Here is a 25905-nt window from a genome sequence, read left to right on the forward strand (position 1 = left end):
TTAGACGTTGCTAGGCGTCCTTTATTAAGGCGTCTAATGTAGGCATTCTATACAGAATCTGGCCCAAAATGGCTAAAACAAAACAAACCATAGCTACAGCGACCTAAAATCACACAATTATACATCATTTTGCAACAACATACCTCTGGGCTGCACTGTTAGAAGAACAGAACTCCTTTGAGATCCTACAATGTTGACAGCTTGGCATTCATATTGGCCTTGGTCATGCAAAGCAACTCTGGATATCCTTAAAGTCCCTGTTGATAGAACTAGATGCCTTCTGTCTACAGACAGCTGGCTACCTAAAAGACAGCAATGAGTTATTCATTACTCAAGACTCTGCACAAAAAGGTATTCAATAAATAGAAGTTCATATGTTACATCTGTTTTATCTACACAAACAGAAGCAAACCAAGATGGATACAAAAAAGAGCAGACAAGATCAGACCTTCAAGCCGAAAGACATACTTTAATGACAACCACTCTCCTTCACAAGCCAATATTTCAGAACACAATCTTAACTATACCTTCAGAGGAGCAGCTAACTTCTCTTGCTATTGTTAGTGCATTTTGTATTGTATTTTTTCATAATAAGCTATTTATATGCATTTCTACGCAGATTAGTGTGTAATATTTTGCCAATACAACATGTGAACACAGCTTACTACATAGAAGCCAAAATGTGGAAAAAAATATCTATTTGAATAAGTGATTAAAATATCTGTCTATCTAGGCATCTAATGAACATGGTCCAAATTTGACAGCCTAAATGGTGCATTTTGGACCAAGCTACAGTATATCTCTGCAATTAACTTTCCTAAATATGAGCAGTTAAGTTGAATGCCAAGCACTGAATATAAAAGAACACTAAGAAATGCCACATGGGGTCATTCCCAAAAGTCCATCAAGTCTGTATCCTGTTTCCAACAGTAGCCAATCTAGGTCTCAAGTACCTGGCAGGGTGTCAGGTCAAAAGCGCGCCGGGACAAAGGCGCGCCCAGACAATTGAGAGCAGGGCGCGCCGCCGCGCCGCTCTAAATTACAGTTTTTAGGTGCTCCGATGGGGGGTTTTGTTGGGGAACCCCCCCAGTTTACTTAATAGACATCGCGCCGGCGTTATGGGGGGTGTGGGGGGTTGTAACCCCCCACATTTTACTGAAAACTTAACTTTTTCCCTGTTTTTAGGGAAAAAGTTCAGTTTACAGTAAAATGTGGAGGGTTACAACCCCACAAACCCCCCATAACGCCGGCGCGATGTCTCTTAAGTAAACTGGGGGGGTTCCCCAACAAAACCCCCCGTCGGAGCACCTAAAAACTGTAATTTAGAGTGGTGCGGCGGCGCGCGCTTTTGTCTTTCGCGCCGTTGTCTATGAACCACCTGGCAGGATTCCAAAAAGCAAATAAAAATTTATTTATATTTATTTTGGTATTTAAAGATCAGTGTTTTTCAACTTCTTCAAGCCAAGTACCCCCTAAGTCTAATAAATATCAACTGAGTACCCCCCAACCATCAACCGCCCAAGCTCAACTCCAGACCCAGGCCCCATTACTAATTGTAATGCAATTTCTTCCATTCATTTTTCATATATACACAATATATACAGCAAATAAAGTTCTCAAAACTGATACATTTCAATCACTATATTGGAAAATAAAATTATTTTCCCTATCTTTATTGTCTGGGACTATTCACCCTCGAAAAGAGAAGATTGAGAGGGGATTTGATAGAGACCTTTAAAATATTAAAAGGATTTGATAAAATAAACCAGGAAACAGCATTACTAACATTTTCGGAGGTGACATGCACACGGGGTCATAGCCTGAAACTGAGTGGCAGCAGGTTTAGGACAAATGTTAGGAAGTTCTGTTTCACACAGCGAGTAGTTGGAGCTTGGAATGCTCTCCCGGAGGAAGTTGTGGCGGAAACTACTGTTCCGAGTTTCAAGCGCAAGTTGGATGCACACTTTCTGGCAAATTGTATTGAGGAATACGGGGAATCCCGGTCTCCAAAAAGGAGTACCTAAATGGGCCGTCGCGTGTGCGGATCGCCGGACAGGATGGACCTCGGTCTGGTCCGGTGAAGGCATTTCTTAAGTTCTTATGAATCATTTTTTCCCAGTCTCTGGTTGCACTTCCTTGTCTGTGCTCTTAACTGTGTTTCCAGGGCCTTCTTATCCATTGACTGTTTTTCTCTCCTTCGTCACTTTCTTCCCTGCATCTATCTTTAGCATTAGCTTTTAACATTCAACTTTTTTAAAAAAAATTTCTGCTTTCTTCTCAAAATCTACTTTTCCTTGTCTTCCCTTCCTATCTCTCTCTCCTTCCCTCCCTTTTCCCAGTGGTCCAACATCTCTCTCCTCTCCTACCCACAGAAAGCATCTCTCTCTCTACTACTACTATTATTATTATTATTTCTATAGTACTACCAGACTCCCCTCCTTCCCTAGTCTGGCATTTCTCCTCTCCCCATTGTAACATTTTTCTCTCCCTCCTTTCTGTCCCCTGCAGTCCAGAATCCTCATCCCTTACTCCTTTCTGGCCTCCCTCCCAGTCCAACATATCTCTCTCATTTCCACCAGCCCAACATTTCTTTTGCTCTTCTTCCTGCATGCTTCCTTTCCAACAGTCTTCATTCCCTCCCACAACCAGCTTCTCTCTCTCTCCCTCCACAAGTCTAACTTTTCACTCTCTGCCCTCGCCCCCTTCCCCCTGTGACATTTCTCCTTCCTTTCTTTCTGCCCTCCCCATCCATCTCTCCATCTCCATGAGTCCAACACTTTCTGCCTCCTGCATGCTTTCTCTCTTCTTCCTTGACCCTTCCCTCAAGTGTGACATCCCTGCTTCCCACCACCCAGTCCATCTCTCCCCAACCTCTCTCACAACTAACATGTTCTCTCCCCATGCACTATTTATCCCTCTCTCACTCCTTCTGCAACAATTTTCCTTCCTTCCCCCAACTCCACTCACAACTAATATGCTCTCTCCCCATGCACCATCTCACCCTCCCCACCAGCATGCAGCACCTTTCCTTTACCTACTCCTTCTAGTCCAGCAGCACCTTTCCCTTCCCTTCCCCTTCTGCCAGGTCCAGCAGCACCTCTATTTGTACATCCAGCAGTACCTCTTTTCCCTTCCCTTTCCCTCCTCCTGTCCAGCAGCATCTCTCCCTCTCCCCATGTCCAGCAGTACCCCTTCTCTCTTCCCTTTCCCTCCTCCATGTTCCCCATGTCCAGCAGTACTCCTTCTCCCTTCCCTTTCCCTCCTCCCGATGTCCAGAAGTACCTCTTCTCCCTTCCTCCCCTGTCCAGCAGCACCTCTTCCTCTCCCCATGTCCAGCAGTACCCCTTTTCCCTTCCCTCCTCCCCCTTCCCCATGTTCAATAGTACCCCTTCTCCCTTCCTTTTCCCTCCGCTACCCCCATGTCCAGCAGTACCTTGTCTTCCTTCCCTTTCCCTCCTCCCCTGTCCAGCAGTACCTCTCCTCTCCTTAGCGACAACTGTGTGCTTTTAACTTCCACACACAGCTGCTGCTATGTGATGGTTCCATCAGGCAGCCTTGGGGCTTGTGCCAGGCCTGCCTGCCTCCAATAATACAACTTCCTCTTTTATCGGAGGTGGGCCAGCCTAGCAAAGGGCCCAAGGCTGCCTAATGGAATCACTGGCTAAACTAATGCTAGTGGCAGCTGTATGTAGAAGTTAAAAGCACACAGTGAGCTGCAGCTGCTGGTCCAGGGGAGTCTGGGGAGAGAAGACAAAGAAGTTGGGAGATACGCAATGGCAGAAGGAAGTTGGGAGACATACAGCGCTGATGCTGCATACTCCCTGACAATGGTACGTGTACTGCGTGTCGAGAACCTCTGTTATAGCCTTTGTAGTTTACATTCAGATACTCAAGTATTTCTCCCTATCTGTCCCAGAGGGCTCACAATCTGACTAGTATAGAGTAACTATCAACATGGAATCTAATATTTAATGCTTGACCTCTTTTAGCATTAAAAAGAAAATTCTAGACACATTCTTTTTGATCACCTAAATTAGGTGTCCTATGAAACCTTAAATTAATGTGCTCAACCTAACTCAATTTTCAAAAGTGCTAATTTAGCCATCTTCAAAGTCAGGTAGCTAACCAATTTGAAAACTAACTTCATTTTCATTACTTGTTTATGAAGGTCACTGCATTTTTTTTTCCCCTTGGGGAAACTTATTTTCTTTCTTCAAGGGCCAGAATACAATTTTTTTCTATCTATAACTTCCAATATGGATGTGAACACTTAAGTTAATGGAAAATTGCCATATTTTTCCCTCCATAAGACATACTTTTCCCCCCCAAAAAAGTCAGTGGAAATAAGGGTGCATCTTATAGAGTGACTACATCCTGCCCCCGGTATCTTTTTTTTTTTTTTTAAAGTCCTTTGGAGCTTTCTGCGCTCCTGAGCAATCTCCCTCACTGGACGGCTGTTCTGTTCTGGCAGAGCGGCCTTCTTCCTCTTGGGATCCCGCAAAGCACTGGCTCTGTCAGTCCCAAAGCAGGATGTCCCGCATCGTTCCATCTGCAAAGGTGCAGCAGCGGCGGCGCAGCTCCTCCAACACGGCCTGGCGGTAAAAGGCTTTGGAACAGCTGCGGTAACAAGGCAGGGAGCAGAAGCACACGTTGCAATGAGAACAAGTGTAGCAGCTCGGCGCCACCAGGCACAGACCGCAGACCTCAGCTACTGTCTTCACCTTCTCCATGCTCTTCACAGGAAAACAAAATACCACAAGCACCACGTGAACACTCTGTAGTTGCACTCTTATGGTTATGTGGTACGGTAAAGGCCGTGGAGTCAAAGTGGAAGCATGACTTCCTGTTATATCACCAGAGTGAGCAGTGCAAAAAGTTACCGGTAAATTAAAAAATTATGTTCACCAAGCACAGGAGGGAACGGGTCTGGGAAAGACGCAAAATACAAGATTAATCCAGACCCCTTGGGGCATTGTGTGCCGGCTGTGGGGGATGGTCACGGGTCCGCAACCCAGAAGTGCTTCCGCATAGAGAAAAAAAAAGTACTCTGGCTCCTATAGAATGCCAACTCTAATAAATGCCCCAGAACTGTTGCTGCACTAGGACGGGACTGAAACATGCAGGACCAATTTTATACATGCCCAGGGCAGAAATTAAGGAGGGGTCCCCTGCAGCCCCTCTCTCTAATCTCCCTTCCTGCCATTACTACCACACATAAAAAACAACTTTATATTTCTTCACACACAGACCTTTACCAAATAGAGAACAGGAAACCTAAGAAATTAAACACAGCAAGAGAAATGAAAACAGATATGTACTTTTTGTACTGAACACACAGCTGTACTGGGCCCAGGATGGCAGCCATTCAGGGAGTGGTGCTGGACCAGGCAGCAACATGAACAGCTCGCGCCTGCAATCTGCGCAGCTCTGCCCGAACAGAAGAACAGTCGTCCAGCGAGGGAGACAGGCAGGAGCGCGGCCTTAAAAAAAATGTGCTGCCTACGGGGGGTGCCTATGCTGCCTATGGGTTTTAGCTCTATAAGACCCTGTCCTGTCCTACCACTAGACCACCAGAGGGGGGACAGAGTAAAGAACTTGGCAGGGAGGGGGGACAGGGTGTAGAACTTGGCAAGGAGTGTGGGGTTAGGTTCAGAATGTTTTTTTCTTGTTTTACTCCTCTAAATCTAGGGTTCATCTTATGGTCAGGTGCGCCTTATGGAGCGAAAAATACGGTAAAGCACAGTTACTTACCGTAACGGGTGTTATCCAGGGACAGCAGGCAGATATTCTTGACTTATGGGTGACGGCACCGACGGAGCCCCGGTACGGACAATTTTAGAGTGATTGCACTCTAAGAACTTAGAAAGTTCTAGTTAGGCCGCACTGCGCGTGCGCAAGTGCCTTCCCGCCCGACGAAGGCGAGCGGTCCCCAGTTAGGATAAGCCAGCTAAGAAGCCAACTCGGGGAGGTGGGAGGGACGCAAGAATATCTGCCTGCTGTCCCTGGATAACACCCGTTACGGTAAGTAACTGTGCTTTATCCCAGGACAAGCAGGCAGCATATTCTTGACTGATGGGTGACCTCCAAGCTAACAAAAAGAGGGACGGAGGGAAGGTTGGCCATTAGGAAAACAAATTTTGTAAAACAGATTGGCCGAAATGTCCATCCCGTCTGGAGAATGCATCCAGACAATAGTGAGATGTAAAAGTATGAACTGAGGACCAAGTAGCAGCCTTGCAGATTTCCTCAATGGAAGTGGAACGGAGGAAAGCTACAGACGCTGCCATAGCTCTAATCTTGTGGCCCATGACAGAACCTTCCAGTGTCAGGCCCGACTGAGCGTAACAGAATGAAACGCAAGCAGCAAGCCAATTGGACAGGGTGCGTTTAGATACAGGATGACCCAACTTGTTAGGATCAAAGGACAAAAACAGTTGAGGAGATGATCTGTGAGGTTTGGTGCGTTCAAGATAGTAAGCCAGAGCACGTTTACAATCCAAGGTATGCAAAGCCTGTTCACCTGGATTAGAATGAGGCTTTGGAAAAAATACAGGTAGGACAATGGATTGGTTAAGATGAAAGTCAGACACAACCTTAGGGAGGAACTTTGGATGTGTATGGAGGACCACCTTATCATGGTGAAAAACCGTGAAAGGTGGGTCGGCCACTAGTGCATGCAGCTCACTGACCCTCCTGGCAGAAGTGAGAGCTATAAGGAAGACCACTTTCCAAGTAAGAAATGTGAAATGCGCTGTGGCCAAAGGTTCGAAAGGAGGCTTCATTAAAGCAGAAAGAACCACATTGAGATCCCAGACCACCGGAGGGGGCCTAAGAGGTGGTTTCACATTGAAAAGGCCCCTCATGAACCTAGAAACCAAAGGATGAGCCGAGAGGGGTTTTCCATGTACCGGCTCATGAAAAGCAGCAATTGCACTAAGGTGAACTCTGATCGAAGTAGATTTAAGGCCAGAGTCAGACAAGGAAAGAAGATAGTCCAACACTAGTCCCACTGCAAGAGACATGGGATTATGGTGATGTAAGAGGCACTAGGAAGAAAATCGAGACCACTTCTGTTGATAACACTGGAGAGTGGCCGGTTTCCTGGAAGCATCAATGATAGAACGGACAGGCTGAGAAAGGAGTGAATGAGCCGAAGCTGTCAGGTGCAGAGACTGCAGGTTGGGATGCAGAAGGGACTGTTGATGCTGAGTAAGCAGAGAAGGAAACAGTGGAAGAGGTATGGGTTCCCTGGAACTGAGTTGAAGTAGAAGGGAGAACCAATGTTGCCTGGGCCACCGTGGAGCGATGAGAATCATGGTGGCCCGTTCCCTCTTGAGCTTGAACAATGTCCGCAGCAGGAGCGGTAGAGGGGGAAATGCATATAGGAAGAGACTGGTCCAATCCAGGAGAAATGCATTGGGTGCCAGACGGTGAGGAGAGTAGAGTCTGGAGCAAAACAGGGGCAGTTGATGGTTGTGGGGAGCTGCAAAAAGGTCCACTTGAGGAGTGCCCCATTGAGTGAAAATGGACTGAAGAGTCATGGGATCGAGAGACCATTCGTGAGGTTGAAGAATTCTGCTGAGATTGTCTGCTAAGGAATTCAGTTCCCCTTGAATGTAGACAGCCTTCAGAAATAAGTGACGAGCTGTCGCCCAAGACCAAATCCTTTGAGCTTCCTGACACAACAGGCGGGAGCCCTGTCCCTCCCTGTTTGTTGATGTAGTACATCGCGACTTGATTGTCTGTGCAAATGAGTAGTACTTGAGGGAAGAGGAGATGTTGAAATGCCTTGAGGGCATAAAACATCGCTCGAAGTTCCAGAAAATTGATGTGGTGTTTCTTTTCCTGGGTAGTCCAAAACCCCTGAGTTTGGAACTCGTTCAAGTGAGCTCCCCAGGCATAGGGGGAGGAATCCGTGGTGATGACTAGTTGATGAGGAGGTAGATGGAACAGCAGACCTCTGGATAGATTTGAGGATGTCAACCACCAAAGAAGCGACTGTCGAAGAGACGAGGTCACAGATATGTGTTGTGAACAAGGATCCGTCGCTTGGGACCACTGGGTCGCTAAGGTCCATTGAGGAGTACGCAGGTGGAGACGTGCGAAGGGTGTGACGTACTGTGGAGGCCATGTGTCCCAAGAGCACCATCATGTGATTCGCAGAGATGGAAGTTTGCTGAAACACCTGTTGACAGAGATAAAGGATGGTGTGAAGGCGGTTTGGTGGAAGAAACGCCCTCATCCGAATAGTGTCCAGAATGGCTCCAATGAATTGAAGTCGCTGAGTTGGAATGAGGTGCGACTTGGGTAGATTGATTTCGAACCCCAACAGTCGAAGGAAGTGAATGGTCTGATTGGTGGCAAGCTGAACCGCCTGAGGAGAATGAGCCTTGATTAGCCAGTCGTCCAGATAAGGGAAGACTTGAAAGTTGTGAGAGCGGAGATAGGCCGCAACCACAATCAGACATTTGGTGAATACCCTGGGAGAGGAGGCCAGGCCGAAGGGTAACACCTTGTACTGATAATGATGTTGGTTGATGAGAAAGCGTAGATATTGCCTGGACGTCAGATGGATAGGAATGTGTGTGTACGCCTCTTTGAGATCGAGGGAGCATAGCCAGTCGTCCTGAGAGAGAAGAGGGTATAGGGTGGCAAGAGATAGCATTTTGAACTTCTCCTTGACCAAACATTTGTTGAGATCTCTGAGATCTAATATTGGTCTGAGGTCTCTGGTCTTTTTGGGTACTAGAAAGTACCGGGAGTAAAATCCCTGGCCTCACTGATCTTGAGGAACTTCTTCGATGGCGTTGAGAAGAAGGAGGGATTGAACCTCTTGAGCGAGAAGGAGGGACTGAGACTTGTTGGAAGCAGACTCTTTTGGTAGGCCTAACGGCGGAGGAGTCTGGAAGTTTAGGGAGTAGCCATGGGCTATGATCGAGAGCACCCAATGGTCGGTGGTGATTACTTCCCATCGAGAGAGAAAAACGTGAAGTCGACCTCCTATGGGCTGTGGAAGAGGACAGGAGGGAGGAAGACTGGCAATGCCCTGGAGAAGGGAGTCAAAAGGGCTGCGTCGGCTTAGTTTGAAGGGCAGGCTTTATGGTAGGCGGCTGTTGCTGACGAGCCTGTTGGTGCTGTTGGCGTTGCCTCCGAGGTTGAGGAGGATGAGGCTGAACCGGCCGAGCAGAAAACCTCCTCTGATAAGATGGTTGTTGTCTAAATGGTCGAGGAGGAGGAGGTTTCTTCTTATTTTTCAACAAGGTGTCCCACCGTGTTTCATGGGCAGAAAGCTTTTGCGTGGTGGTATCCATGGACTCCCCAAACAGCTCATCCCCTAGGCAGGGCGCATTGGCAAGCCGGTCCTGGTGGTTCACATCCAGGTCTGAGACTCGGAGCCATGCCAACCGTCTCATCGCTACAGACATAGCAGTGGCCCGTGAAGTCAGTTCAAAAGTATCATAAATTGAACGGACCATAAACTTCCTGAGTTGCAAAAGGCTGGAAGTGCATTGTTGAAATGCAGGAAGTTTGCGGTCCGGAATATACTTTTGAAAAGAGGCCACCTGTTGGATGAGATGTTTCAGGTAAAAAGAGAAGTGAAATGCGTAATTACCTGAACGGTTGGCCAACATCGCATTTTGGTAAAGACGTTTCCCAAATTTATCCATGGCCTTGCCCTCTCTGCCAGGAGGGACAGAGGCATATACACTAGCTCCCGTAGATTTCTTTAGGGTCGACTCCACCAGCAGGGACTCAAGGGGAAGTTGGTGTTTGTCAAACCCTGGAATAGGAATCACTTTATAAAGTGATTCCAGTTTTCTAGGAGCTCCTGGAATTGTTAGAGGAGTTTCCAAATTATTGTAAAAAGTTTCCCTCAAGATGTCATGGAGGGGTAACTTCAAAAACTCTTTGGGAGGTTGGTCAAAATCCAAGGCATCGAGAAATGTCTTGGATTTTTTAGAGTCAGACTCTAGAGGAATTGAAAGGGTGTCTGACATCTCCTTTAGGAACTTGGTGAAGGAGGAGTGCTCTGGCTTACTAGCAGGATCCTGCACCGATGGATCATCCTCATCAGACGAATAATCTTCCTCGGTACCGAGGGGATCGTCAGAATCATCCCACAAATCAGGGTCCCGTACTGATTGAAGACGGCCCTGAGAAAGGGGAGTGGAGGATTCGGTATGCTTGGTCTTGCGTACCGATTTCCCTGAATGTGTCGATACCGTACCTGGTGACTGCATAGCGGTACGGGTGTCAGAGAACGGTACCGGATCAGAAGCCGAGTGAGCAGTGCGCCGAAGAGACTTCGGCTCTGCCGACAGAACAGGTATAGACATAGATTTTTGCGGTGCCGATAACGTCGATGCCGATAAAAGGGGCTGGTCGACAATCGGCACCGAAGGCTCAGTAGGTACCGACACTGGAAGGTTCGGAGTCAGTAGAGCTGGGAGCAATTGTTGCAGTTGCCTGTAGGATGGAGGCAATACGCTCATCCAGAGTCGGTCCCGATGGCACCGGTACCGCTTTTTTCTTGCTCGGTACCTGCGGTGCAGCTCGACGCTCAGGCGAAGTCGATGCCGATGAAGAGGCAGTAACTTCAATGGGAGCGGAGTGCTTACGGGGTCGGCGCGCAGTCTGCAGGACTTGGCTCACTGCATGCTCGACTGGCGGCCCGAGAACAGTAGGGGAAGGCTTCTTAGCCGGCTTACCTACGGGGTGCAACACCGGCGATGGATCTTGCGGTGCCGACACTACCGGTGTCGACTTGGAGGAAGTTGCAGGAGTTGATACCGGTGGAACTTCCATAGCGGTACCGAAAAGGATCCGCTGCTGTATTTGACGATTTTTTAAAGTTCTCTTTTGAAGAGAACTACAGCGGGTGCACGTTTCTGCCCTATGGTCCGGACCCATACACTGCAGGCACCACTTGTGCGGGTCGGATAAAGATATAGGGCGCGCACACCGCTGACACTTTTTAAAACCTGGTGAAAGGGCATGAAGGGAAAAACGGCCGTAGCAAAATCGAAGCCCGAGGCTTCGATGGTGCCAACAGGCCCCGCCGGGGCCGACCGAAAAAAATCGAAAAAAAGTGATTTTTTTTTTTTTTTAACACAAACGAAATAAAATAAGAAAGAGAACAATTCTCGAAGAAAAAGAACGCGCGAGCGGGAAGGCGAGTAACAATGAAAAAAATTTCCAACAGCCGTTGGAAACATGCGTCTTCTTAGCTCCGCGGAAACTAAGAAACTGGGGACCGCGCGCCTTCGTCGGGTGGGAAGGCACTCGCGCACGCGCGGTGCGGCCTAACTAGAACTTTCTAAGTTCTTAGAGTGCAATCACTCTAAAATTGTCCATACCGGGACTCCGTCGGTGCCGTCACCCATCAGTCAAGAATATGCTGCCTGCTTGTCCTGGGATAATTGAAGCTACCAAATACCTGTACCCGTTGTCAAGCAATTCCTGAAGCAGAACTAGTAGCCTGAATGAGACTTATTTTACTAGCTCTGCAAGTCCTAAGGTAATAATTAAACAAGCTGAGAGCCTCTTGAGAAAGTAGTGGTTTCAGCTGGATGGCTTCCCCCCAAACTGGATTGCATCAATGATCTTTTCAAACCATGTATCTTTTTCTCCTAGTGTGATCACTATGCCAATTTGCCATTGTTTTGCTCAGACATGACTAGCTTTAAGGAGACTGCAAGCAATGAGACCACCATAGCAGTTCCTATGATCCAAAATAAATTCAAGTATGCAGTTTAAACAATTATGACCAGCTCTGGGAAAGCATGACTAAAGTCTAGTGAAATTTAGTCATGTTTTCCAAGAGAGGATCACAATTGTTAAAGGATCTCTTAGGGAACTGTTTGATGTCAGAAGCCCATGATTAATAATTAATACAAATAGTTTGCATAGGTGATGGAACTGAATATATGTGACCCTCTCTTGGGGGGGGGGGGAGGATTAAAATCACCAGAAATATAAAATGAGGTTTTAATGAATTCTGTTAGAGCAAACAATTTGTACTACAACAGTCCAGCCCCCCCTCCCATCCTTTAATTTGAAAAATTAATTTTTTCAGACTGCTTCTAGACCCTTGACATGAAAAATCAGCTACTCTCAATATTTTGGATCTGCCACTTTAGTCATCTTTTTCCAGAAATGGTCACCAAGAGACATTATCCATTCAGTTAAATGTATAACTTATCCAGCTCAATATTACCTGGACAATTTTTTGGCTCATCCTCACTGTTCACTTAATATCCATATATTTCTGGACTAGGATATCTGTATAGGGATTTAAGGGCCCCTTTTACAAAGCCACGGTAGTAATATTCCTTTGGCAAATGCACCAAAGCCTTTAGGAACAGAATGGGCTTTGGGGCATTTGTCACTGGGAAATTGCTAATGCAGCTTTGTAAAAGGAGCCCTATATAATTTTCGGGCTGAAGAAGTTTGATCATGTGACACCTTACTACCGACAGCTGCATTGGCTACCGATGGAGGCACGCGTAAAGTTTAAGTTCGCCTGTTTCTGCTTTAAAGTACTATATGGACTAGCCCCTAATACATAACTGACCTTTTCTCCTTCTCAGCCAACAGACATAAGAGAAGTTCACATTCTATCTTCGTTTCCCCCCCAGTTAGAGGATGTAAACTCAAAAGACACCATCAACACCTTTTCTCACATCAGGCAGCATTATGGGGTAAAGATTTAGAACAATTACTTACGCCCGCTACTTATGGGGAATTCAGGAAATGCCTAAAAACATATCTGTTCCTGAAATATCTAGGCAGCTGACCCGTACAACTCTTTCTCCTCAATATTTGACCCCTTGAGCTATTAATCACTAGCTTCCACCCTGTTAAGTTCAATCTATTTGTACCTTCTTTTAATCTTTGTAAACCGCATAGAACTTCACGGTCCTGCGGTATATAAACTGTTGTTATTATTATTATTATTATATGTCCTAATATATTGTGTGTGTGTATATATATATATATATATATATATATATATATATATAATGTATGTACAGTATTTTTAAAATACATTGATAGGAAAATTATGTGTTTGTTAGGTGCAGAATATAAAACTGTTTTAAAATATATGAGAGGCAGCAGGAAAAAAAAAGATTTCTGAGACATAATTACAATGAATCTGAAGAATATCTGAAATAAATAGGAAAAATGTCAAAACAAGGTCTGAAACTCATCAGGGAAGGGGGTCTTCAAAGAAATATCTTCACAACTATGTGGGAAAAAAAGAACTGAGGCATGCTGCGAGGCTGTGGGAACTTTCACATATGCATAAAAATGTTTATTAATACCCTTTGTAGAGAATTCAAAAAAAGTAACCAGTGCCAGATTATAATGATATGACCCACATCTGTGAGGGATAGATGCTTAAGAAGAATTTTATAATTTAATAATAATGGGCATGATGTTCAAAAAAAGCTGAGTTCTGAAATGTATGCTCCTAAGGCTCCTACATTTGTGCTTTATTTCCAGCCAAACTTAGCAGAATAAATTTTCAGCTGAAAATTCATCTAAATTTTCAGCTGAAAATTCATCTAAATTTTAGGAGCCTAAAAATTAAACTTATAAATGTAAGCCTGCCATTTATTTGCCTAGATTTATGAGCCTCATGTAGAAAAAAGAGATTAGGTTCTTACCTTGATAATATCTTTTCCAGCAGATAGAGATGGTATGCTGAATCATAGGGTTACATAGAAACATGATGGCAGAAAAAGGCCAAATGGTCCATCCAGTCTGCCCATCTGCAGTAACCATTATCTCTTCATCTAAGAAATCCCACGTGCCTATCCCACGCTTTCTTGTATTCAGACACAGTCTCTGGCTCCACCACCTCTTCCGCGAGACTGTTCCACGTATCTACCACCCTTTCTGTAAAAAAGTATTTCCTTAGATAACTCCTGAGCCTATCACCTCTTCATCCTATGCCCACTCTATGCAGAGCTTCCTTTCAAATGAAAGACTTGGCTAATGCGCATTTACACCACATAGGTATTTAAACATCTTCCCTCTCCCGCCTTTCCACCAAAGTATACAGATTGAGATCTTTAAGTCTGTCCCCATACACCTTATGATGAAGACCATACACCATTATAGTAGTCTTCCTCTGGACCGACTCCATCCTTTTTATATCTTTTTGAAGGTGCAGTCTCCAGAATTGTACACAATATTCTAAATGAGATCGCACCAGAGTCTTATACAGGGGCATAAATACCTCCTTTTTCCTACTGGCCATACTTCTTCCTATGCACCCTAGCATCCCTCTAGCTTTTGCTGACACCTTTTCAACCTGTTTGGTCTTCTTAAGATCATCACGTACAATCACACCCAAGTCCCGCTCTTCTGTCGTGCACATAAGTACTTCACCCTCTAAACTGTACTTTTCCTTTCTTAGCATTAAATTTTAGCTGCTAAATTTCAGGCCATTCTTCAAGCTTCACTAGGTTTTTCTTCATATTATTCACACCATTTGGGTATTTCATCTGGGGTATCTACTCTTGCAGATTTTGGTATCATCCGCACAGAGGCAAATCTTACCTAACAGCCCTTCAGCAATATCGTTGTCCATCTGTGCTCATGGGTATACTGCAGAAGATGTCAATCACAGCTTTTCAACTCCTCCTGCATGGTCTCTGCTGCCCCCTTCAATTCGTACCAAAGCCAGTGACAGTCCTACAGGAAGAGACAGGAGAAGGATGGGGACTTCCCCAAAACCAGGTGTCTAATCTGATCAGATGAATTTAAAACAATCACTGAATGAACAATAATGTAGTTAAATCATTAACAAGCCTGAGAAGAACAATGAATGTAAGAAAATTCAAGTTAAGCAGGAAACAAACAGCTTAAATATTTATGGAGCTCAGCCATTCTTCCCAATAGTCTGACTGACAGTAAAATCTTAGCTATGGAGCTGACCATAAGCTTAAGAACATATGAATTGCCATACTAGGACAAACTGAAGGTCTATGAAGCCCAGCATCATGTTTCTAACAGTAGCCAATCCAGGTCACAAGCTTGAGTCAAAAAACAGGTGCAATATTTTGATTCATTTTCTTATCATCTCAAAAATAGATTATTGTAACTCTTCATATAAGGGAATCTGTCAGAAAGACATTAGATACCTTCAGTTAATACAAAATACCGCAAAAGTCATTACAAACGCATGAAAATATGAACACGTTACCCCTCTGTTAAAAAAAATCCCATTGGCTTCCAGTCCAACATAGAATAACCTATAAAATTGCCCTCTTAACATTCAAAACCATCAGAACCAAGGAACCGGCCTTCCTTGACAAAAATCTTATACCTTATGAATCTAATAGATCCGTAAGATCCACTGGACAACATCTACTCTGAGTTCCTTCTCTAAAAATTATTAATACCCATAGATCAACAATATTCTTAGTTACTGCACCTACAATTTGGAATGAATTACCTACTTATCTTCAGGAAGAGCAAAATTTAGACAAATTTAAAGGAGCTTTAAAAAAATTCCTATTAATCGATGCTTTCGACTAATGAACCTGTAATTCTTTTCTTATTGACCCCTTCAGTCCTTTTGTTCTTTTCCTTTATTTGTTTTCTTTCCTGTATTTATTGTAGTTCTCCCCCTCTCCTGCTTGTTCTTAGTTCATTTATTTTGTGTTTTGTGCTCATCTGAGTTAAAATTTGCTTGTTCATCGCTGATGTTTTTAATTTGTTCTTTCCCTTAATCAAATTTACAATAAACTTGGAAACTTACTGGGTGGTGGGGGTGGGGGGATCAGCATACCAACCCTATCTACTGGAAAAATATTATCAAGGTAAGAACCTAATCTCTTTTTCCAGTGCAATAAGGATGGTATGCTGAACGATAGGGACATACCTAAACAGTCCCCAAAGTCTAGGATGGGAGAGATGAGCCTGCACTTAGTACTGAGGATCCAAAAGTGATATTCTCCTCAGGAGGAATTGCCCTTGCTTCACCTAAGAGGAGGCCACTCCTCTTGCCAAATAAGCCTTCAATGAGATAGGCAGCTGTTTGCCGCAACCCATGTATACAGAGGATATCGCTCTACGAATCCATCTAGAGACAGTGGCCTTGGAAGCTGGTTTGCCTCATCTCGCCTAATTGGTTAACATGAAAAGATGATCTAAGAGATAAAACTCATTGGTCACCTCCAAGTAAAGCAATGGGACTCTCCTCATGTCCAAAACCTTTAAGGCCTCGTCTTTTTTCTTGGACCCTGTGGGGTGAAATGCTGGCAACCTAAACTCCTGGATGACATGACACGACCTTCAGAAGAAGGAGGGAATGGTACACAAGTTTACTCCTGCTTCTGTGATCCTGAGGAATGGCTCTCTTCACGGCATGGCCTGCAATTCTGAGACTCTCCTGGCAGAAATAATTGCCACCAAGGCCCTCTTGGAGGAACACCAGAATAAATGAAATTGGGGCATTGATTGGCTCTAACTTTTCTCTGCTGTACCAGCACTGAAACATCTCCTATGACTTGGCTTACGCCTAAGGCTTATGCTGAAACCTAAGGCTTACGCTGAAACCTTAGCTTACGCTGAGACAACTTCTGCTATCCTTTTTGGACTAGCGCTGCGCAATCAAAGAGCCAAAGTGTCCTGGATATTCTAGGGCAATCAGCCACTTCAAAAGAAAGTCTGGATGCACCTGGAATCTGAAACTTTGTTACAACCCCCCACACCCCCCATAACGCCGGCGCGATGTCTATTAAGTAAACTGGGGGGTTCCCCAATAAAAACCCCCGTCGGAGCACCTAAAAACTGTAATTTAGAGCGGCGTGGTGGCGCGCGCTGCGCTCAATTGTCGGCGCGCGCTTTTGTCTTTCGCGCCGTTGTCTATGAACCCTCCAGAACATGCGAGTCTTTATTTTGCTAGAACAGCAAAGCCAACAGAACAAACACCCACCCATAATATAGTTAGCAGGTTCTCTGCGCAGTAGTGAATTTCTCCTCAGAGTCCTGAGCACACCAGCCCAAATAAGTTCTCTGGCACAGTAAGGTGAACCCCAAACCTAATATGTTCAAAACTTTAAAACAGAAAGAAAGGTAAGTTCTTCCACAACTTCTGCTCTAGCTGTTGCTGTTGAGACCAGGTTTCAGCTAGTTCAGCTAAACGTAACTCAGTAATAACAGAAAACACACAAAAAAATGCAAATAAGACTCTTCACAACGTTGTTTGAAAACACCCCCACCCGAACCCCTCCTAAGCCCCCCACCTTCCCCGGACCCCCTCTAACCTGAAATGATGGCCGGTCGGGTCTTCTCTCTGTCTGGCCGGCAGGCCCACCTCCCCCAGAATGAGGCGGGCCTCCCCCTTCCTGGTGTATTTTGGGATGCACCGGGGAGACCTAAGACCAGATTGGCCCATGCCTAAGGCCCCTCCCTTGGGCGGGGCCTTAGGTGCCTGGTTCAACCAGAATCTTAAGTAGGCCCATGTGCCTTTGGGAGGGGCCTTAGGCACATTGGCCTACCTAAGATTCCGTTTGGCCAAGGCACCTAAGGGCCCACCCATGGGAGGAGCCTTAGGTGCCTGGGCCAATCAGGCCTTAGGCCCCTCCCTGGCGCATCACACAATGCACCGGGGAAGGGCAGGCCCGCCTAATTCCGTCCATATCACATTAGAGGGGGGTCCGGGCAGGGGGGATTAGGAGGGGTTCAGGTGGGGGTATCCGGGTGGGGAGGGGTTCCTGCAGGAAGGATTGGGCCCCCTCCTGATGGTTTTGTTCGGGGGTTGCCGGCAGGAGGGATTGGACATCCCTCCTGCCATCTTCGTTCGAGGGTAGGTGGACTGGTGGCCACAGTCACAGCTGATAAAAACATGACAGCAGGGAGATCCCTTGCAGCGATAAGCTTAGCTGTTACATCTACAACAACCCGATTCTTTAACCGGCATCTGTAACACCGGCGGCTTCTGAGACTGGGCGTCCTATACAGAATCCGGACCTAAATATCTGCTCCTCTATAAGTAGGCAAAGCAGTCCCTTGAAACCACGTAAAAAAACCCAAACAAACCGAAAAAGTTACCACAAAACAATAAAGAAATAAACAGAATACATCAGAAAGACACCTTTATGGTTGCCTGCAGAAGGAAGAACTGAAGGGGGCAGCAGAGACCATAGAGAAGAAGGAGGAGTTGAAAAGCTGTGATTGACATTTGCAGTATGCTCATGAGCACAGATGCACAACCCTATTGTTCAGCATACCATTCCTATTACACTGGAAATAAGTGCTAGGCTCCAAGTTTTTCCCCCCCCTCCACCTTCCCCCTAAATCAACCCCGGTTGTCACCTACTTTTTATTTTTCCACGTTTAGGTAGCTGTTTATCCCTCAGATCTAGAAAATTTTCATAAAAGCCAAATCATGAGCCTATCTTACAAAGTTAGAATTATCCAGCCCAATAATGTTTAGATTTTAAACCTGCCTTTCCAAATTATACTGGACAGATAACAGCCTTATTAGAATTCAGTTCCTAAGTAAGTATCTTCAAACAATTTTGTAAATTTATACACGAGTGAAAACAATCTCACAAAACAAATCCATTAAAATAAAACAAACTTGTTACTCACCTCCTTTAGTCCAAGCAATTACTGGCTGAGGGTAGCCCTGTGCCTCACAGTGGAAATCAACAGTGCTTCCCTCAATTACATTTCTGTCTTGAGGAGTAACAGTAAACTGTGGCACAGCTATCAAAAAGAAAGGAAAAATGTATGCTGTGAACACAAATGGCGAAGAGAAAAATTTTGCTACCTAATCACACATGAGATCTGAAGATTTAAAATAGCATCTCTTCATAGAAATTTCACTGGCAGCATAAAGTACGTAAAGCTTGAATAACCTACTAAGTATTCAAGAAGGAGCAAGTTCATCTTTATTAAATATATTTTTAAGGTGAAATTGAAACTTACCTGTTAATTTCCTTTCCTACAGTTCTGTCTGACCAGTCCAGACTAGTGGGTTCTAGTGTCCTGCCAGCAGATGGCTACAGAGAACCCCCCCACCCCCCTCAGATCTGACTTCATTCCTCTTACAGGGAGCTAGTGTCAAAGTTAAGAAAACCGAAGGCAAAGGTTACATTTTGGATTATTTATATTAAATAGACTCCATTTGGCTTCCATTGAGACATTTGGCTTCCACAAACATCCTGTCTGCCATTGGTGGACAGTCATCTCTGCTGCTTCTTTTTGCAGATATATTTGTTCTTGTTTTTGTGTTTGATTTCCAGTTCACCATCAAAGCAAAACCTGACTTTAAAAAAGTCAATAAAATTGAATGGAAAGAATCTTTCAGAAATAAATCTTGAATGAGGGGGAACATGAAGTACTGTCCCTGAATGGTCACTCCAGAAGTCTGTCCAGCCAGTGTCTAGGCTCCCAGAGGAAATATGTGGGCAGAACTGGATGTCAGTTCTGATTCTACCAGTATATCCAGTGCCCTGTGATCTGCTTTCCTTTTTTGATTGAAGAAATTGCTTGGCATGTAGTTTTACTAGGCCTCTCTGATCTCCAGGAGGGTAACAACAGTTTTTCTACTTAAAAAAAAAAATAAAAAAAATTCATGGTCCCAAAAGGGTTGGCACATAAATTTTATCTGTTCAGTGGTGTCAGTCATATGAATTGTTGCCAGGTGCTACAAGGGAACTCCATCCCAGATCAAATCTAGCCCATTTACTAGGACATTTCGGCTATTAGTTTCCTTGAGTCTTGCCTGCTGTCACCTTGGATGTCTTCTCCGAAGCTAGAGGCCAGGATTGCAGGAATACCAGCTCTCTAGCTAAAACCAGACCTGCTGGTTCTCCACAAGGACCACTGTACCCACTTCAGCTGAGAACTCCTCCTCTCCCAACCTATAAGACTCACATCTATACAGCAAAATCAATAAATGGAGAGGAAAAAGTGATAAGAACATAAGAACATAAGCAATGCCTCTGCTGGGTCAGACCTGAGGTCCATCTTGCCCAGCAGTCCGCTCACGCGGCGGCCCAACAGGTCCAGGACCTGAGCAGTAATCCTCTATTTATACCCTTCTATTCCCTTTTCCAGCAGGAAAATGTCCAATCCTCTCTTAAATCCCAGTACTGTATTCTGCCCTATAACGTCCTCTGGAAGCGCATTCCAAGTGTCCACCACACGTTGGGTAAAGAAGAACTTCCTGGCGTTTGTATTGAATCTGTCCCCTTTCAACTTTTCCGAATGGCCTCTTGTTCTTTTATTTTTTGAAAGTTTGAAGAATCTGTCCCTCTCTACTCTCTCTATGCCCCTCATGATCTTATAAGTCTCTATCATATCCCCTCTAAGTCTCCTCTTCTCCAGGGAAAAGAGACCCAGTTTCTCCAATCCAAATTCTAGCTTACATAGAACAACTCTCTTATAGAGTCAAATGTGGGAGAGGTGAGAGATCTGGGAGTATGGTAGGACTCAAATTTTGATATTACCATATAGGATCAGCAAATAGTTAAAAATGCCTATGGGGGGGGGGGCGCTAGAGAGCCCGAACAAGATGGAGGCTTAGATCCCGAGCTCCCGCTAGCGATCCCGATACACAGCACATATCACTAACTCTACCTGCTCATACTCTGCTCCTTTTGCAACGAAAAGATGCCTCAACCTAAGCAGGGCAAAATTGAGGCTGCTTTCGCCGGCACTTCGGGTGCAAAAAGACCGAAACAAGACCCACCGACGTCTATGAAGGGGGAAGCGGCCCGACCACGTGGCGATCCTGACTTGACCATTTCGGAGCAATTACAGTTAATTTCTAACATGATGTCAGAAAGCAAAGATGATATAAAAGACATCAAACATGAAATTATGAACTTAACTGAAAAATTCTCGGCGATGGATGCCAGACTACTCGTTCTGGAACGCAAACACCAGGTAGTTGATGAGATTGCCACTAATCAGAAGATGGACCGCCGAGCCCTGCATGCACTAGAGAGTCTCCTGGAGGACCTCGGGAATCGCGGTAGAAGACAGAACCTCCGCGTCAACGGCTTACATGAAGGAACGGAAGGGTCGGATGCCTGCAAATTTTTTGAGGACTGGCTTCCCAAGGTGTTATCCCTCAAATTTGATCGGGCCCTTGAGGTGGAACGAGCCCATAGAGTGCTGACCAAGGCGCCTTCAGGCTCCCAACAGGCACGCCCGATGGTATTGAAACTACTGCGTTTTCCACATGTTGCTATGATACTAGATAAAATGAGATCTCTGAAAAAAGTTTAGTGGCAGGGGCAGTCAATTTATATTTCTGCAGATTACACAAAAGATACGGCAGAGAAGCGCTGAAAATTTCTTGCCCTGCGTCCCCGACTGTGTGCAATAGAGGCCCGTTTTGGTCTCTTGGCTCCTGCACGCTTTAAGATCACATATCAAAATAGAACCAAAACTTACACAGATCCTAATGAAGTGGATAAGTTTTTGAAAGAGCAAGGGGACCTTGTGCGTATGGATACCTGATATTCTGTTTTAATATTATTCATATTTGTGCTTGCCATGACTTCAAATAATGTTGTGTGAACGGGTGGTTGTATAACTATTCTGCTGTTGTTGCTCCACTTTGGTGGATATTGGTTCTGTGTTTTCACCATTGATGTTTAATGTTTGACTCATCCTCTTACAAGGGGATCGCTGGGGGGGTGAGAGGATTCTGAGCCTCCGTGTTGTTGCTGTGTCTCCTCCCCTCCGCAGGCCTTAGGGTCGCCTTTTGGGCAGGTTGGTTACAAGGCATCTATCTGTCTTGTGGGTGGTTGGGAGTTGTTATGTTTGACGGGGGGAGGGGGGATGTATGATTGTGGGTATGTATGGGGTTTTTCTTTTTAGTTTTAGCTCAAGGCAGTGGCTTACAAGTCTGAGATTTGCTTGGCATGTGACTTTTAGCACTGATGCTGTACTGTTATTGATACTGACTCTGATGTTACTCAATGCTGATGGGAGTATGTAAGGTCTTATCTCTGAATATCAGAGGCTTACATCATCCTATCAAGAGGAAAAAAATGCTGCTGTTTTGTAAACATCACTCTGCACAGGTAGTCTTTTTGCAAGAAACCAAGCTGAATGTCATTGAATCTGCCAAACTGAAGAGGGATTGGGTCTCACATTGTTTCTTCTCCCCAGCTGTTTCCACTAAGGGAGGGGTTGCTATTTTATTATCCAAACATCTTCACTACACTATAATTGGCTCCTCCCATGACTCCCAGGGTAGATGGGTATCAGTCACCCTTGATATAGCTTCCAGTAGGTATACATTCCTCTCGCTATATGGACCCAATACTGCAGACCCAAAGTTCTTTCATGAGATCTCCAAGGAGCTGGCTTCCCTTTCTACTGACTATATCATTATGGGTGGAGACTGGAATTTGGTTTTGGATTCCCACTTAGACCGAAAATCTCACTCCTCCTATCGCTTGCCTACGACCCATTCGCTCTTAAGAAATATCATTCAGTCCTATGACCTCGCTGATGTATGGCGTCTCTTTCACCCCAAAGATCAAGAGTATACCTTTTGGTCAGCGCCTCATGCATCTGCTATGCGACTGGATTACTTCCTTATGTCTAATTCGCTCATACACTCTGTTCTCTCTTCATCTATACTCTCCTGCCCTCTTTCGGACCATTCTGCCATATCGATATCATATGCTCTCTCGACCCCCTCACCCTCTACACCTTCATGGCGCTTGAATGTTGCTCTTTTGCAAGATCATGATTTCCTTTCCCAGGTGGAACTATGGACAACTGAATATTTCATGTACAATGATACACCGCTTGTATCTTATCAGATGGTTTGGGATGCCTATAAGGCGTACCTGAGAGGTCGCATCATAGCCTATTCGGCTCATCTTACCAAATCTCGTAAACAATCTCTGCTTGATCTTGATGCTCAAATAAAATCCTTGGAGGTTCAACGGCTGCCTCAGATTTGATACAAATCCGTAAGTTGAAATTCCAGTATAATACCATTCTATCTGAGCAAGCTGGTGTAATGTTGTTACATGAAGGTACTTTATATTATGAACATCGAAACAAAGCGGGTACCTTACTAGCTAACTACCTTAAACAAAAAAAAAGAGCTCGTCATAGTGTTGTCCTTAAACAGGGGGACTCTCTCATCACAGACCCTGTAGCCATCACCGATCAGTTTCGCTCCTTTTATGAGAAACTCTATACTTCGGGAGTTACTCCCTCTGAGACTGACTTTGCCGAATTCTTCCGAGACCTGTTGCCTCCTTCTCTTCCATCTAAGCTTCATGAGGAACTCAATCAACCCTTATCTCCATCAGATATCAGTGCGGCCATTGGTGGATTACGGACAGGCAAGGCCCCGGGAGGGGATGGTCTCCCCCTGGGTTTCTATAAAACCTTTCAAACCATGATGATACCATTACTCACTCGGCTTTACACTGACTTTATGGAGAGGGGCTCGAGTGGAGGAACCTTTGCTGAAGCGGATATAGTGGTTTTCCCCAAGCCTGGACGTGATCCAATGCTCCCTAAAAATTATAGACCAATTTTGTTACTCAATTATGATTGTAAAATTTATGCTAAAATACTTGCTGATAGGCTCGCTAAGGTTCTTCCTTTGCTTATACATCCTACTCAATGCGGCTTTGTAAAGGGACAACTTACAGCTGATAATTCTAGAGTACTATGTCATGTATTACAGGCTGCCCGTCATGTCTCCATCCCTCAATGTGTGATGTCATTAGATGCCAAAAAGGCTTTTGATTATGTGGAATGGAAATATTTGTTTCATACCTTAAACTGGTTCCAATTAGGTGATGTATTCATTGACATGGTGCGCCTATTGTACTCTAATCCTAGGGCCAGGTTGAATGTGGATGGGCATTTTTCCTCTTATTTTTCTCTATCCAGGGGAACTCGCTAGGGGTGTCCCCTATCGCCCCTCCTGTTCAACCTGGCCCTGGAGCCTTTATTGCGACGTTTGGACTCCTCAGCTGCCATCCAGGGCATAAAAGTGGGTCCCCGAGAGGTGCATCTGTCCGCATTTGCGGATGATGTGCTTCTTTATGTATCCAATCTGGAAACCACTCTACCGGCTGTGCTTACACTTCTCTCTGGATTTGGCACTTTGTCTGGTTATACCATCAACTGGGATAAGACTGAGGTACTCCCTTTGAATTCGCATTGTACTCAGGCAATGATATCCCCTTTTGGCCTTACGTGGTGTCCACATGATCTTAAATACTTGGGCATTCGTTTTTGCAACACCTGGCAGGACACAATAGATCTGAATGTTACAAATCTCTTGACCAAGATTCAAGCGCTATGCACCCAATGGTCCCCCTTGCATTTGACGTGGTGGGGTAGGCTAGAGTCCATACACATGATGATGACTCCCCAAATATTATACGTTTTACAAATGCTCCCTCTTCCGTTTCCCCCTACTTTCTTTAAAAAACTGGATAAAATTCTTGTACAATTTCTGTGGAAAGGGAAGCCACCTCACATTGCATTATCTACCCTTAAAAAGCCTTGGCACATGGGAGGAGTTAATTTCCCTCACTTTTCTCTATACGCCTCTGCGGCTCTAATACATGGCGTTAGCAAATGGTTTTTGCCCCCGGACATCTCTGATCTACCTTACTGGGGTGAAATTGAGAGAGACTTGGTGCATCCCTACTCTCTAGATAAGATTTGTTTTTCTTTAGAGACCCCATGTTTCCAGGATTGGGTGACTCTTTCTGTATCTCAGAAAGCACTTCTGACCCTTGGTCGAGAATTGCGTTGTCCCATTTACCTTTCTTTTTATTCACCTATATGGGGTAATCCCCAGATTACTGTGGGTTCCCGTATGATATACTGGTCTGTCTGGATTGAGTGTGGGATTTGGTACCTCCGAGACCTAATGAGGAGGGGTAGCCTGATGTCATTTACACAGTTGAAATACACTTATGGGTTGCCTCCCAATCAAGCATATAGATATTTACAACTTAGACATAGCATAATGGCTACTTTTGGGACTGATTTGAGTCATCTCCATAGTACTCCTATATCCCCTATTATTCGTCTGTTGTCAGCATGGAGTAACAAACCACATGTCATGTCTGTGATATATGGTGTATACCGAAATGCAGGTCCGCTCACGTTATTACCTGCCAAGCGCTTATGGGAACGAGATCTCTCTCGTTCAGTTTCTGAAAGTCAATGGAACCAGATATGGCGACGTTCAAATAGACCTTTGCACTCGGCCTCTCTTAGACAATCTTTATTTTTTGTTCTTCACAAATCGGTATGGACTCCAATCAAGCAACAACGAGTTGTATCCACTTCATCTAACGAGTGTTGGAGATGTCTTATGTCTGCTGGAACTCTACAACACATGCTTTATGACTGCTCCTTTGTATCTGGCTTTTGGATGGACGTTGGAGATATTGTGAGTCATATTATTCCTTCTCCGGCAGTGTTGACTTATGACCTTATAATACTACGATTCTCAGCAATCGAACCTCCACTTCCTCGACATATGGAGACCCTGTTTGACATACTCTGTGGCTTGGCCATCAAGACTGTACTACTTCATTGGAAGACGCAGAGACCGATATCTGTTTCTCATTGGTGGTCTATGGTTCTCTCTGCATATAAATATGAGTCCAGAGTGGCCGAGTGCAGAGGCTCTCAATCTATTTTTCGTAATATCTGGTCTCCTTTGATTGCTTACTGTGAGTGTACCACATGAGGTTTTTCATTTGTGATATATTTTATTTTATTTTATATTGCTACAGTACTGTATTGATGGTGCTTTTGATACTATTACTGACTGTATATGCTATGCTATTGTATTTCAGCAAGCTTGTCTCCACTACTTTATATTAGTGGATTGTTTATTTCGCTGCCATGAGCTGTTTTGTT

General features: G+C 44.8%; 1 protein-coding gene across 2 annotated transcripts in view; it reads right to left on the reverse strand.

The window, feature by feature from the left end:
* PXDN (peroxidasin) overlaps positions 1 to 25905 on the reverse strand; it is a 419029-nt gene that overhangs the window by 139896 nt on the left and 253228 nt on the right. For both annotated transcript variants that reach the window (XM_033936817.1, XM_033936816.1), the window contains 2 exons: positions 18613 to 18729; positions 144 to 302 (listed from right to left, as the gene is read on the reverse strand). In XM_033936817.1, coding sequence (XP_033792708.1) covers positions 144 to 302; positions 18613 to 18729 — 276 coding nt within the window. The remainder of the gene's footprint in view (positions 1 to 143; positions 303 to 18612; positions 18730 to 25905) is intronic.

Source organism: Geotrypetes seraphini, chromosome 3, assembly GCF_902459505.1.
Source record: "Geotrypetes seraphini chromosome 3, aGeoSer1.1, whole genome shotgun sequence".
NCBI classification, from domain to species: domain Eukaryota; kingdom Metazoa; phylum Chordata; class Amphibia; order Gymnophiona; family Dermophiidae; genus Geotrypetes; species Geotrypetes seraphini.